The sequence below is a fragment of the Microcaecilia unicolor genome, chromosome 3, assembly GCF_901765095.1.
Source record: "Microcaecilia unicolor chromosome 3, aMicUni1.1, whole genome shotgun sequence".
In the NCBI taxonomy this organism is placed as follows: Eukaryota; Metazoa; Chordata; class Amphibia; order Gymnophiona; family Siphonopidae; genus Microcaecilia; species Microcaecilia unicolor.
In genome coordinates, this window is record NC_044033.1 from 282,906,033 (window position 1) to 282,924,100 (window position 18,068).

Below are 18,068 nucleotides of genomic sequence, written 5' to 3' on the forward strand. Positions count from 1 at the left end.
CAACACCTCCTTCCTACCATTAACCCTTCACCATTCCTCCTAAGTGCACCCCGTCTTCATCGCCTTCGTCGCCCGACCTCCCCCACCCTCCTCCGCACTCTCTTGCTCCTCCTCCTGCTATCCGCGGGAGACATTAATCCTAATCCAGGCCCCCCTCACCTGTCCTCCTCCTATCCATGCAAACGATTCCGTGATGTCTCCAACCTCGTCTCTATTCCCCTCCTCCCCCCTTCTTCCCTCCCCTTCTCATGCGCCTTGTGGAATGCCCACTCGATCTGCAACAAACAGCCCTTCACCCACGATCCCTTCATCTCTCGTTCCCTCCAACTGCTCGCCCTAACTGAAACCTGGCTCTCCCCTGACAACTCTGCCTCAGTCGCGGCACTTTGTCATGGAGGTTATCTCTTCTCCCACACTCCCCACCCAGATGGCCGCGGTGGAGGCGTCGGGCTACTTCTCTCGCCCTCCTGTAGTTTCCAACCCCTCCTCCTACCGCAGTCCCACTGCTTCTCGTTCTTTGAAGCTCACTCCATTCGGCTATTCTACCCATTACCACTCAGAGTTGCAGTCATCTACCGCCCCCCTGATAAAGCCCCTCTCTTCATTCCTTACTGACTTTGACGCTTGGCTCACCGTCTTTCTTGATCCCGCATCTCCATCCCTCATTCTTGGTGATTTTAACATTCACGTTGACAACCCATCCAATCCCTACGCTTCTAAATTCCTCACTCTGATATCCTCCTTTAACCTCCGACTATGCTCTACCACCCCTACTCACCGTGATGGCCATTGTCTCTACCTCGTTCTCTTCTCTTCCTGCTCACCTTCCAATTTAGGCACCTCAGTCCTGCCTATCTCAGATCATCACCTAATCACCCTCACTCTTCATCACCCTCCCCCTCAACCTCGCCCAACTATAACCACTGCCTTCAGGAATCTCCAAGCTGTCGACCCCCCTACCCTATCCTCTCACATCTCCACTCTCTTCCCTTCCATCTCGTCTTCTTAATCTGTCGACACGGCTGTCTCTACCTACAATGAAATTCTCTCCACTGCTCTGGATACCCTAGCACCATCTGTCTCTCGCCCCACTAAGCGCATTAATCCTCAGCCCTGGTTAACCCCTTGCATCCGTTACCTTCGCTCCTGCACCCGCTCTGCTGAACGACTCTGGAGGAAATCTCGCACCCTGTCAGACTTCACCCATTACAAATTCATGCTATCCTCCTTCCAGTCCTCCCTATTCCTTGCCAAACAGGAATATTATTCTCAATTAACCAATTCTCTTGGCTCCAACCCTCGTCGCCTCTTCGCCACCCTCAACTCCCTACTTAAAGTACCCTCCGCTCCCACCCCACCCTCACTCTCTCCTCAAACACTAGCTGACTACTTCCGCGATAAAGTGCAGAAGATAAACCTTGAATTCACTTCCAAGCCTTTTCCTCCCTGTGACTTCTTAACCCACTCCCTCAACCAACCTAACCTGGCCTCCTTCTCCTCCTTCCCTGTGATCACCGAAGAGGAAACTGCTCGCCTTCCTTCTTCCTGTAAGTGCACCACCTGTTCCTCTGATCCCATTCCCACCAATCTGCTTACCAACATCTTTCCTACAGTTAACCCCTCAATCTGTCACATCCTCAACCTCTCTCTCTCCACTGCCACTGTCCCTGACACTTTCAAGCACGCTGTAGTCACACCACTTCTCAAAAAACCATCACTTGACCCCACCTGTCCCTCCAACTACCGCCCCATCTCTCTTCTACCGTTCCTCTCCAAATTACTTGAACGTGCTGTCCACAGCCGCTGCCTTGACTTCCTCTCCTCTCAGGCCGTCCTCGACCCGCTTCAATCCGGCTTTCGCCCACTACACTCAACAGAAACAGCACTCTCTAAAGTCTGCAATGACCTGTTCCTTGCCAAATCCAAAGGTCACTATTCCATCCTGATCCTCCTCGACCTATCTGCCGCCTTTGACACCGTCAATCATAATTTACTTCTTGACACACTGTCCTCATTTGGGTTCCAGGGCTCCGTTCTCTCCTGGTTCTCCTCGTATCTTTCCCAACGCACCTTCAGAGTATTTTCTAATGGCTCTTCTTCCATCCCCGTCCCGCTCTCTGTTGGGGTCCCTCAAGAATCTGTCCTTGGACCGCTTCTTTTCTCGATATACACCTCTTCCCTAGGCTCGTTGATCTCATCACATGGTTTCCAGTACCATCTCTATGCTGATGACACCCAGCTTTACCTCTCCACTCCCGACATCACAGTCGAAACCCAGGCCAACGTTTCGGCCTGCCTTTCAGACATCGCTGCCTGGATGTCCAACCGACATCTGAAACTGAACATGGCAAAGACTGAGCTCCTTGTCTTTCCACCCAAACCCTCTTCTCCTCTTCCCCCACTTTCTGTCTCTGTTGACAACGCCTTCATCCTCCCCGACTCTTCAGCCCGCAATCTCGGAGTCATTTTTGACTCCTCCCTCTCCTTCTCTGCTCATATCCAGCAGACAGCTAAGACCTGTCGCTTCTTCCTCTATAATATTAGCAAAATTCGCCCATTCCTCTCTGAACAGACCACCCGAACCCTCGTCCACTCGCTCGTTACCTCTCGTCTTGACTATTGCAACCTTCTCCTCGCTGGCCTCCCGCTTAGCCACCTATCCCCCCTTCAATCTGTCCAAAATTCCGCCGCACGTCTTATCTACCGCGTGAACCGATACTCTTATATCACCCCTCTCCTCAAGTCGCTTCACTGGCTCCCGATCCGCTACCGTATACAGTTCAAGCTTCTCCTATTGACCTTCAAGTGCACTCAATCTGCAGCCCCCCATTACCTCTCTACCCTCCTCTCCTCGTATGTTCCCACCCGTAACCTCCGCTCTCAGGACAAATCACTCCTTTCTGTACCCTTCTCCACCACCGCTAACTCCAGACTCCGCCCCTTCTGCCTCGCATCACCTTATGCCTGGAACAGACTTCCCGAGCCCATACGCCATGCGCCCTCCCTGCCCATTTTCAAGTCCTTACTCAAGGCCCATCTCTTCTCCCTTGCTTTTGGCGCCTAACCACCTTCCCATTCCTGATACCTACACTGACTACATAGTTTTTACCTTTAGATTGTAAGCTCTCTCGAGCAGGGACTGTCCTTCCCCATGTTTAAACTTGTACAGCGCTGCGTAACCCTGGCAGAGCTATAGAAATGCTAAGTAGTAGTATAGTTTACGAGGATGACCACTTTGAAAATGAAGCAAAGTGTTCTCCGCCCCCCCCCCCCCCTTTTTTTTAAATTCATTTTATATTTGGGAGGATTTGTTTTTTTTGCTTTCTTTTATTCTTCAATATTCAAAGAACTGGTAGTTAATTATTACCAGGAATGAAGGAGTAGCCTAATGGTTACCATAGCAGACTGAGAACCAGGAAAGCCCAGTTCAAATCCCCTTGTGACATTGGCCAAATTCAAATAATAACAAACACCAGTCTATCTGGGCATTGCCTTATTTGCCAACAGTAATCCAGGAATATTTAAAAGGCTATGGGGCTCATTTTTGAAAAAGAAAGATGTCCCAAAAAATGGCACAAAAGGTAGATGGATGTATTTCTTGCTGAAAAATGTCCAAAGCATATAATCAATCAAAAGAAGAAAACAAAAACGGTCACAATCGCTAGTATGTTTAGATCAGGACATGGGTAACTTTGTGGGTAACTTGTAGTTGTTTAGAAATGTTTATTTTGGTAATTTTACAGCCACAATTTTCTTGATCCATATCGTTTAACATGGAAGCTTTGAGATTTTATCTATATTTTTTGTTGAATTTATTGGGATGGAATTGTTTTGTAAGATCTCTAATTATAAACCATCCAAATTATTTTTTATTACATTCAGGGTATAATCTCTTGCTAGGAAGTAGATTTGATCTTACCTTTCAAACTAAATCTTTAAAGTTTTATCCTAGACCAATTGAAGTAATTTCAAATTCACGACACAGGATGAAACAATACTAAAGTGAAGTTCAAACATCAATCTAGCAATATTCTTAGATATTTTAAACCTATTGAACCTATAGATAGAGAATATGTTCCCATGTCTTGCTTCTTCATAAATGCTTGTTCACTTTGTAATAAGACAAATATAGCGAAAGATTGGCTAGAGGAATCTCAGCCTGGCTGTGTGTTTATAACTGAGACCTGGCTACATTCTTCATCAGATCCAATTTTAAATAATATTTGTCCATTGGGTTATAAGGTAGTCTCTCTAGTTCATATTGGGAAATGGGGAGGAGGCATTGCTTTTATATTCCGAGCTATATTTGCAGTTACGTTACTGGAGTCATCATGTCACCTGATTTGGAAATTCTAGCATGCCATTTTAAAGATGATACTCTAAAAGATGATTTTACAGCTGTTTTGTTCTATTGTTCTCCAGGCTACTACACTCCATGATGGTCGGCTGCTCCACTCCACTTTCTGTTGTTCTCTGCTAGCACGCCACATGGTCCGCGGCCTGCCTGCCACTCCCTCATCTTTGCGGGCATTTTGCTTTCTCCTCCGTGATTCTTCACCGACATCAGGCCACCGATCTTACGGTGGAAGGGGGGCAATCAAACGGCAAGTAAGCGGCTCCCAGGGAAGAAGAGGGATCTAAATTGCTGTCAGTTTGGCTGACTGTCAGTGGAGCTCTCCGATTAGGCAGCCATTGATGCCGATGACATCCTAAGCGGCCTATTTTGACCACTCAACATAGCCAGTTTGGTGCTGAATATCTGTGTTTAACTGGCTATATTGCACAATATAGCTGATTAGTGGCTAGTGAACCAGGATATTCATTGGGAGATAACCAGTTATCTCCTGCTGAATATCTGCGGTTAGGTGCAAATCAATCTATGCATCTAGCTTCTCCTATATAAGAACGCAACTTTGGAACGCACTACCAATTGCCGCGAAAACGTTTGACCTACCAAACTTCCGGAAATCACTAAAGACTATCTTGTTCAAAAAGGCATACCCTAACGACCCAACTTAAACACCTGTATCCTCCAACACAACGATACTAATACTCAAACTGGACTTAACATAACGCTTCCTCCTTTCTATTCCCTTATGTGTCTGTCCCACATGCACTCTATTATACCATAATATCACTCTGTATTTGTCATACCGGAAAGGCGATCGCCTCATAGTACTATGTAAGCCACATTGAGCCTGCAAATAGGTGGGAAAATGTGTGATACAAATGTAACAAATAAATAAATAAACACTATTTAACCGGCCAGGAGCCATTCCTGGCCAGTTAAATAGCTTTCATTATCAGGGGGCTTAGTGTTCTTATCCTCTCCTGACCTATCCTGCATTTCTACCCTGAATCCATATCCCTTCTCCTGTGATCAGCATCCCCCCACCACTGTTTCCAGCATTGGCCCTGGATGTCCCTATTCTCTATCCAGCATTACTTTTCTGTGTCCCTGTCCCTATGCTCCCTCTATTCCCAACTTCTCTGTCTCCTTGTCCCTTTTTTTTACTTTGTCTTTATTAACAGCAATACGAGGCAACGCTATACAATACATATCTAAACAGTACTTGATATTTCACTACATACACCGGCATTTATAGTATATAACAGCACTATCCCCCTTTTTTGAATTTGTACAGCATCATCTTGAAGCGCATTTTTCTATATATAACAAACTCCACACAACTCTCAAAACATTTGTAAACTGTTGCAACTCTACTTAAGGCCCTTACACTTCTGTCCAGGCTCTCATTCCCTCCATTCATACTCACACACATTCTTTCCCCCTGAACCCCCTCCCCTTCCCCTTTACTTCTTCTAATTACTTTCCATGTTTTTTTTTTTATCTCCTCAAGGAGTTTGTGCCAGTAGGATGCATACTGTCTATTAATTAGCTTTGGGGAGCGATTATAGATTGAATACTCATATTGGGCTAGGTCTGTTATGCGTGTTACCCAACCTGAGTATGGGACATCCTCCTCTGAGATCCAGAATTGTAAAATGGTCTTTTTAACTGCTAGCACTGACATGTACAAAAATCTTCTCTGTGGGTACGTCAACCCCTGTGTGATCAGATCTGTCTGGTCTCCTAGCAGCAATGCCGAATATGACCACTCTACAGTCCTGTGCAGCACTTTATTGAGAATTTCGAATACCCTGTTCCACAGGGTCATTCCTGGGCATTCTAAAAATGAGTGCACAAAGGTGCCACTCCCTGAATGACACCTCTGGCATTGATCTGTGTCCCATAAGTCCATCTCTTTCCCTTTCGTGCGTGTAATGTATGCTCTGTGGAGTAATTTATACTGAGACTCTTGCCAGTCTGCTGATTTAACCATATCACATAATGTGACATAAAGGAGATCAAATTGTGATTGAGAATAGTGCGTGCCCAGTTCTGTGTTCCATCTTATGGCATTACCAATCAATCCTTCCTCTGTACCAGCTTGATAGCCTATTCCCGACAGATGGCATACTACTACTACTACTACTTAACATTTCTAGAGCGCTACTAGGGTTACGCAGCGCTGTACAATTTAACAAAGAGAGACAGTCCCTGCTCAAAGAGCTTACAATCTAATAGACAAGTGAACGGTCGGTCCGATAGGGGCAGTCAAATTGGGGCAGTCTGGATTCACTGAACGGTAAGGGTTAGGTGCCGAATGCAGCATTGAAGAGGTGGGCTTTAAGCAAAGACTTGAAGACGGGCAGGGAGGGGGCTTGGCGTAAGGGCTCAGGAAGGTTGTTCCAAGCATAGGGTGAGGCGAGGCAGAATACCTAGCATCAATTCATCCAGACCTCCGTATTTCCATGTCTCCTCGTGTTGTACCCTTTTTTGTTGCCAGTAATGTCTGACTTGCATGTAGTGTAACATTTGATTATTGGGAATCTGCCATTTCTCTTTAACTTGAGAGAATGACATAAAGGTGTCTTCCCCTTCAATAAACATGTGGCCTATGGTACTACATCCTTTCTTCGCCCACGTCTGAAATACTGACGGCCCCATGCCCGCCGGAAAATTCAACAAGCCAACCATTTTCATAAATGGGGAAGCATAGGGGCTACGTGCCTGTTTAGTTCGCCACCATCTCCAGGCTGTGCGTAATGGCCTAAGAAATGTGAATTGCCAGTTCAGCTTCGTCCCTGCTCCAGGTGCCGCATGTAACAGGTTTATAAATGTGTAAGAGGAACACCATCCCTCCCACCAAGCTGTCGGTGTAAACTTCGATTGGCCTATTATCCCTTCATATATTATGCGTAGTAATGCTGCTACGTTAAACATTCTTAGATCCGGCAGGTTGAGCCCCCCATGTTCCTTGCTTTTAATCAATGTATTATAAGCTATTTGGGGTCTTTTGTGGCGCCATATAAATGAGCTCAGTGTAGATTTAAATAACCGCTCATCCTTTAGTTTAATCCATATGGGCATGGTTTGCAGGGGGTATAATAGCTTCGGGAGTAATATCATCTTGGCTAGGGCCACCCTGCCCAAAAGGGACACTGGGAGATCCTTCCATCTGTTGCATGTTTGCTTTATTTTTTCTATTTGATCTAATATGTTCTTTTTGTACATCACCTCCCTATTCATGCTTAAATAAATCCCCAGGTACCTCATTGGGTGTGTGACTGGTGGTATGGGCAGTGTTGCAAATTCTATGTGGTGCTGTTTGTCAGAGAGTGGGAGAAGCTCTGATTTGGTGCAGTTAACTCTCAATCCTGATACAGCTCCAAACTCTTTAACTATATGCAAGGCTTTCTCTAAGTGTGCTGGTGCATTTGCCAGGTATAACAGTATATCATCTGCAACAGATTTAGTCGAATCGCTTTTCCTCCTACTTGTAGCCCCTTAATCTGCTTGCTTTGGCATATCTTAATTGCTAAAGGTTCTATGGCCAGTAAAAATAACAAGGGTGACATAGGACACCCCTGCCTTGTACCCTTCTTAAGTGCAAAGCGTTCTGTCAGGTTGTTGCTCAGTAGAAGGTGTGCCTGGGGCATAGTGTACATTATCTGGATCCATTCAAGAAACCTACCCTGCAACCCATACTGCTCCATGACCCAAAACAGGTATTGCCAAGATATACTATCGAATGCCTTTTCTATGTCTAATCCTGCAATAGCTTCTTTTCCCCCCCTTCCACTATAAACATGAATTGCAGCCATGGCTCTTGTGAGATTCATCGAGGCATATCTGCCCGGTATGAAGTCCACTTGATCCTCATGGATCACGCTCGGTAAGAAAGCATTCATTCTCTTAGCTAAGATGTTGGCTAATAATTTTACATCCTGATTGAGTAGGGATATTGGGCGATATGACCCCCACCTGCTCTGGGTCTTTTCCAGGCTTGGGGAGCAGTATGATGTGCGCTAAATTTTGGTGTAGACACCCTCTCTTCTGGTTCAAACTATTGAACATGTTAGCCAGTGGAATGGCCACTGCATCTGACAGTATTTTATATTATTCTGGCCCATACCTATCCGGGCCCGGAGCTTTTGTCAATTTAAGATTCTTTATTCCCTGTCTGACTTTGTTTACTGTGATGGGCCTATTCATGCTGTTCACCTGGTCCTGAGTAAACTTGGGGAGCACCATATCCCTAAAAAAGGCATCCCTTTGTTCAGGATCAAGTTCCCTCTCTCCATACAGTGTGCAGTAGTACTGAACAAACTGCTGTTGTATATGCTGTTCCTTATTGTATTTACGCCCCTCATTATCCGTGATAGATGTAATGATCTGTCTTTTTCTATATGGTCTCACCAAGTTTGCCATTATCTTCCCAGCCTTGCTGCCCCACTTGAATAGTTTAAATCTTTGATAGTAAACATCCCTTTCAGCTCTGCTAGTAAGCAGGTGATCAATTTGTGTTCGCAACTCTCCTAGCCGGTCTTTTAATGGCTTATCTCTACATGTCACATGTTGTCTTCTAAGAATCTGGTATTCCTGTGATAATTTAAGTAGGTCTGCCTCTAGTCGTTTCTTCCTAGTTGCTGTGTAAGCTAAGAAGTGCCCCCTCAATACTGCTTTGGACGCTTCCCACAAAGTGACAGCATCCACATCAGGTGTCTCGTTATATGTCTGGTATTCTAACCACTTTTCTCGTACATATGTGCGAAATACTGTATCATTGTAAAGTGCTGGAGAGAACTTCCACACCTTCTCTGTTCCCTCCGCCGTGTACATTAAGGTTAGAGAGATTGCCGAGTGGTCCGATAATATATTATCAAGTATGAGCACCTCTTTTGCTATGGAGAATAGGGAGTGCGATATAAGAAAGTAGTCCAGCCTTGAATATGTATTGTGTGGGTTGGAGTAAAAAGTGAAATCAGCATCATGGGGGTGTAACAATCGCCACACGTCCACTGTGCCCATTTGATTCAGTACAAAGTTTACCCCTTTATTTTCCCATCCTCTACTTTTTGGTTTGGCAGGTTTACAGTCAATGGTAGGGTCTGCGCATATGTTAAAATCTCCTCCTATCACTAGTTGGTATTCTGACTGCGTGCTCAGCCTAGCCACTACATCTGTGAAAAATTTATGGGAATATGTATTTGGACCGTACACATTGCAGAGACCCAGGTTTCTGTTCCATAACTCTCCCAATACTATAATGTATCTGCCTTCTTTGTCCGTTATGATTCTATGTATATGGAGAGGGATCTGTTTGTGTATTAAAATGGCCACTCCTCTCTGCCTACTATTAAAGGCAGAGCTCACAACTTCACCTACCCAGTCTCTCTTCAGTTTTGCATGTTCTGCATTGGACATGTGGGTTTCTTGTAAATAAGCTATATCCACCCTCTGCTTTTTTAACCATGATAATATTTTGGTTCGTTTAATTGGTGAGTGAATGCCATCCACATTAATAGAGATAAGTTTCAAATTAACCATAATCTACTACACATGCCGGCACACACAGTTCATTCAGATCTTGAGCTTCATAGGCTTCCCAGCTGAGCCCATTGAGCTTTTGCTCTCTCCACTCCTTGCCCCATATCACACTCGCACCCTCCCCTGAACTCGACAATGTCTTTTCCCCCCTACATCCCATGTCATGCTCCCCCCCAACTAGTCGTCCCCTCTCTCTACATACCCACTCACTCACTTCTTGCTTACCGTGTTCTCATTTCATCCCCGTTACCCTCTCCCCCCTCCCCCCTTTGTTCTTTCCTCCACCATCCTCCACCTTCCCGACTCACGCAGCAAAAATAAACATTACCCGCCCCACTCCCTCTCAGCTTTGTAACCCACCCTTATTACCCAGAATAAGAGAAAAAAAACTCTCCCTCTCTTATTAAGTCCCGCTTATCCAGAGCTGATTTATGTCCATTTCATTCATTCTGTTCATTTCCCTTCACCTCTCCGAACCGCTCTCTGTCCAGTCTCACCCTCAAGGCCTTTGAGGCCCCGATTTCCATTTTCGGTGTCTTTACATGAAGTCTCATCAATTCCAGCATATCTATGGGTTGTGTAGCACGTGCATAAACTCGAAACCAAATGTGTGCCATCAGTCAGCTCTCTTCCTCGGTTCCTCCCTGTTGATCTTGTCCAGGAACGCCTATGCCTCTGCCACCTCCAAGAATGCCATGGATTTCCCTTCATGCCACACTCTCAATTTGGTGGGAAAGGCGAGCGAAAATCTAATGCCTTTTTTATACAGCGATGTACACGCTGGCGCCATGGCTCTGCATTGTTGCGCTACGGCTGTGGAATAGTCATTGAAAAGCAATATCTTCTGTCCCCCATATTCCAACACCTCCTTCCTTGCTCGAAAGGCCTTCAGTATCGATTCTTTTCCTAGCCAGTTAACGTAATGCGCAATAGCTGTACGCGGTCTTGCCTCTCCTTCTTTCTGCACTCCAATCCAGTTCGCCCTATCACACTGCTAGACATTCGATCTCCCTTCTGTTCCCAACTGCTGTGGAAGCCAGGTACTGAAAAATTGATACAGCTCTTGTTCCTGGACCGCCTCTGGAAGGCCGATCACCCGCAGGTTGTTGCGGCGGTTTCTATTTTCCTGTTCATCTACACGCTCTCTCAGGGTTGCCGCTTCTTTCTGCAAGGCCACGATTTGGGATGCCATACCCTGCGCAGCGTCTTCTTGCGTGGACACCCTCTGCTCCACTTCATCCAATCGCTTCACCTGTGTATCAAATTTTTCGTTAATCTCGTCGACCGCTGATTGTATTTTATTTAATCGATCTTCCAGCGCTGTCGCTACTGTTCTGGATATTTCTCTGGCCCATTCTCCTGCCTCCGTTGCTGTCGGTGGCTGGGTTTCGCACTCCTCCGCCATATTTGGGAGTGTTGTTAGCTTTGCCTCTCTGGCTCTTCGTGGGCATACCCTCGGTCCCGCCGCTGTTTCTGTCGTTCTGCCGGTTCCCGTCAGCTTCCCAGGCACAGCGGGGTTCTGTCAGCGTTATTGGGTGAAAATGTGCTGAATTATTGCTGATATTTAGCTGAGTCTCAGCGGAGCTCCGTCTTCCTGCTGCTGGTCAGGTTGCAGGCATCACGTGACCCCGCCCCTGTCTCCTTGTCCCTTATCTCTCTCTTCCTTCCATACCCTCTACCCTGGGGCCAGTATCTCTCTCCTTCCCTCCTCTCAGCCCCCCCTCTCTCTCTCTCTTTCTCTCCCTCTCTCTCTCTCTCTCTTGGGTTTAGTGTCATAAGTACATAAGTAATGCCACACTGGGAAAAGACCAAGGGTCCATCGAGCCCAGCATCCTGTCCACGACAGCGGCCAATCCAGGCCAAGGGCACCTGGCAAGCTTCCCAAACGTACAAATTCCTGGAATTGTGGATTTTTCCCAAGTCCATTTAGTAGCGGTTTATGAATTTGTCCTTTAGGAAACCGTCTAACCCCTTTTTAAACTCTGCCAAGCTAACCGCCTTCACCACGTTCTCCGGCAACGAACTCCAGAGTTTAATTACGCGTTGGGTGAAGAAAGATTTTCTCCGATTTGTTTTAAATTTACTACACTGTAGTTTCATCGCATGCCCCCTAGTCCTAGTATTTTTGGAAAGCGTGAACAGACGATTCACATCCACCTGTTCCACTCCACTCATTATTTTATATACCTCTATCATGTCTCCCCTCAGCCATCTCCAAGCTGAAAAGCCCTAGCCTCCTTAGTCTTTCTTCATAGGGAAGTCGTCCCATCCCGGCTATCATTTTAGTCGCCCTTCGCTGCACCTTTTCCAATTCTACTATATCTTTCTTGAGATGCGGTGACCAGAATTGAACACAATACTCAAGGTGCGGTCGCACCATGGAGCGATATAACGGCATTATAACATCCTCACACCTGTTTTCCATACCTTTCCTAATAATACCCAACATTCTATTCGCTTTCCGAGCCGCAGCAGCACACTGAGCAGATGGTTTCAGTGTATTATCGACAACGACACCCAGATCCCTTTCTTGGTCCGTAACTCCTAACGTGGAACCTTGCATGACGTAGCTATAATTCGGGTTCTTTTTTCCCACCTGCATCACCTTGCACTTGCTCACATTAAAAGTCATCTGCCATTTAGCCGCCCAGTCTCCCAGTCTCGTAAGGTCCTTCTGTAATTTTTCACAATCCTGTCATGAGTTAACGACTTTGAATAACTTTGTGTCATAAGCAAATTTAATTACCTCGCTAGTTACTCCCATCTCTAAATCATTTATAAATATACTAAAAAGCAACGGACCTAGCACAGACCCCTGAGGAACCCCACTAACTACCCTTCTCCATTGTGAATACTGCCCATTTAACCCCACTCTCCTATCCTTCAACCAATTTTTAATCCACAATAGGACTTTTCCTCCTATCCCATGACCCTCCAATTTCCTCTGTAGTCTTTCATGAGGTACCTTGTCAAACGCCTTTTGAAAATCCAGATACACAATATCAACCGGCTCCCCTTTGTCGACGTGTTCGTTTACTCCTTCAAAGAATTGAAGTAAATTGGTCAGGCAAGATTTCCCCACACAAAAGCCGTGCTGACTGTGTCTCAGTAATCCATGTCCTTGGATGTGCTCTGTAATTTTGTTTTTAATAGTAGCCTCTACCATTTTACCCGGCACCGACGTCAGACTCACCGGTCTATAATTTCCCGGATCTCCCCTGGAACCTTTTTTAAAAATGGGCGTTACATTGGCCACCCTCCAATCTTCCGGTACCATGCTCGATTTTAAGGATAAATTGCATATCACTAGCAGTAGCTCCGCAAGCTCATTTTTCAGTTCTATCAGTACTCTAGGATGAATACCATCCGGTCCAGGAGATTTGCTACTCTTCAGTTTCCTGAACTGCCCATTACGTCCTCCAGGTTTAACATGAAGTCAGTAAGTTTCTCCGATTCGTCCGCTTGAAATATCATTTCCGACACCGGTATCCCACCCAAATCTTCCTCGGTATTTCACCCAAATCTTTCTCCCTCTCTCCCTCCAGGGTCCAGTTTATTTCCCTCTCTCTTCCTCTCCTCCAGTCTGTCTCTCTCTCTCCCTCCCTTCTACTCCTCTCCACTGGTTCAGCATCTATCCTGCCCCCTCTACCTCCAAATCCTGGGTCCAGCATCTTATCCTGTCTCTCTGTCCCTCCCTCCCAGGTCCAGCAAAGCAGCACCTCCTACATCTCTCTATCCCTAGATATCTCTAGCATCTCTCTTCCATTTCGCAGGTCCAGAGTCTCTCCTTCTCCTTCCCCCCTCCTGGTTCCAGCATATCTCCCCTTTCTCCCCCCTTCTCTCAGTTCCAGCATCTGTCCCTCTAACTTATTTCAATCACCACCGGTAGTGACATTGCATCAACTAAATCAGCCTGCCTTAGGGCTTCGGCCTTCCCTCTCACATATCCCGCCCTTGCAGAAGCTGGAAATTGCATCAGAGAGGGTGGGATGCATCACAGAAAAGGCCAAAGGCTCGAGGTAGGCTGATTTAGTTGATGCAGTGTCACTACTGGCAGCAATTGAAACAAGTTAACCCAGTGAAAGTTGGGGGTTTCTGGTTGGGGAGGCTTAGCTTCCCCAAGCCTCTTATACCTATCACCTATACCCATCTGCAAGGTTTATATGTTTTAAATGTGCAGCAGAGTGCACTCCTGTCTGTTTTTGTTTTTATGTGTGTGACATAACCTTTCCTATTTGAATATGGAGTTCTATTTGTGTATGTTTTGTGTTATTGTTTTTTTATATTGTACACAGCTAAGACCTTTATGGCTACGCAGTATATCAAGTTCTAATAAAGGATATCAGTTAGTTTAGTTTAGTTTACTTTAGTTTATTAGAACTAAAGTAAACTAAACTAAACTAACTGATATCCTTCAGCCTTAGATATCTTGGATCATAACAGTTTAGTGTCTCCTCTTTCTCCCTTGTAGTTATGGAGCAGAATGAAACAGCTCACCAGGTACTTTGCTGTATCATTCTGTTCCATATTTTTAAATAGTCTCTCCCTATCTTTAAATTGCACAGCCGAAGGAGATTCAAACCCAAGGCAGTAGCATTCCTGCTTGATGATAAGATTATTGTCCTTTGGCTTTAGTTGTTTCTGAATCACAATGATTGTGGTCAGGGGGCCTGGGTGTAGATAACATGATAGCTCAACATCCCCTTCTCATTTCCCTGTGATTATCTGGGCTGCAGACGGCCCCTGATCCCTCAGCAATGCACACGTCGGCAACTTTCCAGGTTCTGTTTCTTGCACTCTATAACCTAAGTTATGCCTTTGTATGTGCTAGTCTGGGTGACTACATGAGACTTCTATATATTTTATTCCTACATTGCTCTGGCTTAGCTAGAAGGTCCTCCTTTATTTCTGAAGGGTCAGAGAAAAGAGATATGGACCTAGGACACTGTCACAAGGAGGGTTCTAAGTTTTGTAGTCAGAGGAGGGATTCTGCTATCAGCAGAGTCATCCCACTGATTATACTGGACACTCCTCTTGTTCCACAACTTTCCTGGGCCTTCTACCACTTTCTGGAAAGGCAGAAAGCCAGAAGGCTCACGCAAAGGACACAGCTTGCCTGTCTGATTTATATGTGAGGTTATATAAAATGTTTTATTCTATTGGTGGACTCAAGGCTGGCCTTAGTGGTTTTGGGGCCCTGTGTGGACCAGTTTGGAAGTGTCCCCCCTCCCACCTGGGACTTAGTCTGCCTCACTGTACCGGGCTCCGTTCCTCTACATACTCAGTTTTTATGAAACTGAGTATGAACAGGGTAGGCCACCCTCCCATGCATACTTGGTTTTCATGCATGTGTGAAAACAGAGTATATGGGGGGGGGGGGGGAGGAATACCAGTGGCAACCCATGGAAGGTGCCACTGCTGTCAGGTCACAGGTGCAGGACCATTTCTGCTGCTGGGGTGAGGGATGTACTGTGTGGCCATCCCCTGTTGCCCCTGCTTAAGGAGACTGGCCTTAGGTGGACTGCATCAGCATCACTGCAGGTTATGTTAACACATCGAGGATAATAGTAAAATGTATTGAGGACAATGCCACTGCACTACAAGATAATGGCAACAGCAGTGAGGATTCATCCAGCCTCCCCACTGTTGAATTCCTCAAGCTATTAAATATTAATAAACAAGAAGTGGAGAACTTTTGTGGGTGATTCAGATTATCTTTTGGTTCAAGCATTGGTATTTTTTTTCTCTTATGACATCTATCATGGGAAGGCTGTAATTTTATTTGTACAGAAATTTGCTAAAAAAAAATATGTTTTGAAGTTTGTTTCTAATACAGAAAAAAGTATGACTTTATTTTAAAGTAGATGCTAAATTATGTGATATACAGAAATTTGATGTTAAAATTTTATATTTCTAGGGGAAATTAGATCCTGTTATTTAAATGCTGGAGGTCAGAAAGAGAGACCTTTCCAACATCATCTATCCAATCCCGAGTGTTTTTCTGTTGCTCAGTAAGTAATTTCTTTTTTTTTTTGAAGATTATATTGCTGGAATGCTTTATCTTTTAGTCCAACTGTGAAAACTAAATGGTAAGAACCAGAATGCAGAGCAAATTGTCTGATCTTTTCTGGCGATGTTATAGGATGTGATTGTCAGAATAAAGGAGACAGAAAGGAATTTGCCTCATACTTAGACATGTAAACAGGCTGTAAGCTAATTTAAAAGGAGGTATCTTTAGAAGTGCTTTCTTATACTGTCTTCAGAGGAAATGGCTAGAAAAGTAGCAGTCTAACTGGGAAGGGTTAGGACAGTCTTAAAAATTTCAATGAAAATATAATGCACGGTAGAACAGTAGTTGTGGCATATGATGAAGATGCTTGTAATTTTTGTTTGATGTATTCCAAAGACCTTTAGCCCAGTTGGAAGTATTTTCTTACTATAATCTTAGGGATTTCTAGGGATGTGCATAGGAAAGGTCCCAGGTAACCTTTCTGAGAAGTTCTGAGAGAAGAGGACATTTCTCTGGGTAAGAGAACATTATTTTTCTCTGTGGTTTGGTGATGTAAAGATTGGCGATAAGAGAAATTGTAGCTTTATTGATAAAGACAGTTTGAATTTAGGAAAACATACTTTATTAACCAGTTTCCATAGTGTAAAACCCTTTTCCCCTTAGTTTTAACTTGAACTTTCTGCCAGAGGTAGAAACTTACCTGTCACAGCTTACAGCATTATTTATTTATTTGGATTTTGCTCACACCTTTTTCAGTAGTAGCTCAAGGTGAGTTACATTCAGGTACACTGGATATTTCTCTGTCCCAGGAGAGCTCACAATCTAAGTTTGTACCTGAGGCAATGGAGGGTTAAGTGACTTGCCTAAGATCACAAGGAGCAGCAGTGGGATTTGAACTGGTGCTCTAACCACTAGGCCACTCCTCCACTAACATTAACAGATAGTCTCTAGAAGGCACAGCAGGGCCTAGTTCAGGCTTCATACCTGCCCATCCCTAGCATATCTCTTAATTTTTAGTCAATTATTCTAATTAGGATAACAAGAGAGAAGTTTTCATTGCAGAGTTTTAATTACATTTCATTACTTACTTAGCAGCAAACACTGAATATATCACACAATATACCATATAATCTTAAGGCTCTTTGTATTAGTCTAATATCCTTAATATCTTAACATTTTTTAAAAATACCATTGTGGAAGCCCAGACTAGATGTATTCCATGTATTTACAAATGTGGATAGAAGAGCAAATGACAGCCAACATAGTTAAAAGGTGAAGTGAAGCTATAAATATGGTCACAAACCTTTATGTAAGGAGAGTAAATAAAAGCAAAAGAAAAAGGAAACAGATATGGTTCTCCAAGCAAGTGGTTGAGAAAATAAAGGCTAAAGAGTTGGCGTTCATGAAATACAGAAAAACTCAAGAAGAGGAACACGGAGAAGAATACCGGATGAAACTGAAAGAAGCCAAGAAAGAGATACGTCTAGTGAAAGCGGAAGAACAAATGGCTAGAAATGTAAAGAGGGGTGACAAAATGTCTTGAGGCATATTAGTGAAAGGAAGAAGACTAAAAATGGAATTGTGAGACTGAAAGATGCTGCAAACCGCTATGTGGATAATGATGAAGGAAAAGCAAATTTTCTAAACAAATACTTTTGTTCTGTTTTCACTGAAGAAAATTCTGGAGAAGGACCTCCAAGGGAGGCGTATGTGTTAGGTGGGGAGAGCCTGATAGACACGGATGGGGAGAGGGATCTTGGGGTGATAGTATCTGAGGACCTGAAGGCGATGAAACAGTGCGACAAGGTGGTGGCCGTAGCGAGAAGGTTGCTAGGCTGTATAGAGAGAGGTGTGACCAGCAGAAGAAAAGAGGTTTTAATGCCCCTGTATAGGACGTTGGTGAGGCCCCACCTGGAGTATTGTGTTCAGTTTTGGAGGCCGTACCTTGCGAAGGATGTTAAAAAAATGGAAGCGGTGCAAGGAAAAGCTACGAGGATGGTATGGGAGTTGCGTTCCAAGACGTATGAAGAGAGACTTGCTGACCTGAACATGTATACTCTGGAGGAAAGGAGGAACAGGGGTGATATGATACAGACATTCAAATATTTGAAAGGTATTAATCCGCAAACGAATCTTTTCCAGAGATGGGAAGGCGGTAGAACG

The 18,068-nt window shown here is 44.7% G+C and overlaps 1 protein-coding gene across 1 annotated transcript in view; it reads left to right on the plus strand.

The window, feature by feature from the left end:
• Positions 1-18,068, plus strand: part of PCNX2 (pecanex 2) — a 1,017,260-nt gene that overhangs the window by 296,911 nt on the left and 702,281 nt on the right. The window contains exon 8 of the mRNA XM_030194986.1: positions 15,813-15,906. Within this exon, the coding sequence (XP_030050846.1) occupies positions 15,813-15,906 (94 nt within the window). The remainder of the gene's footprint in view (positions 1-15,812; positions 15,907-18,068) is intronic.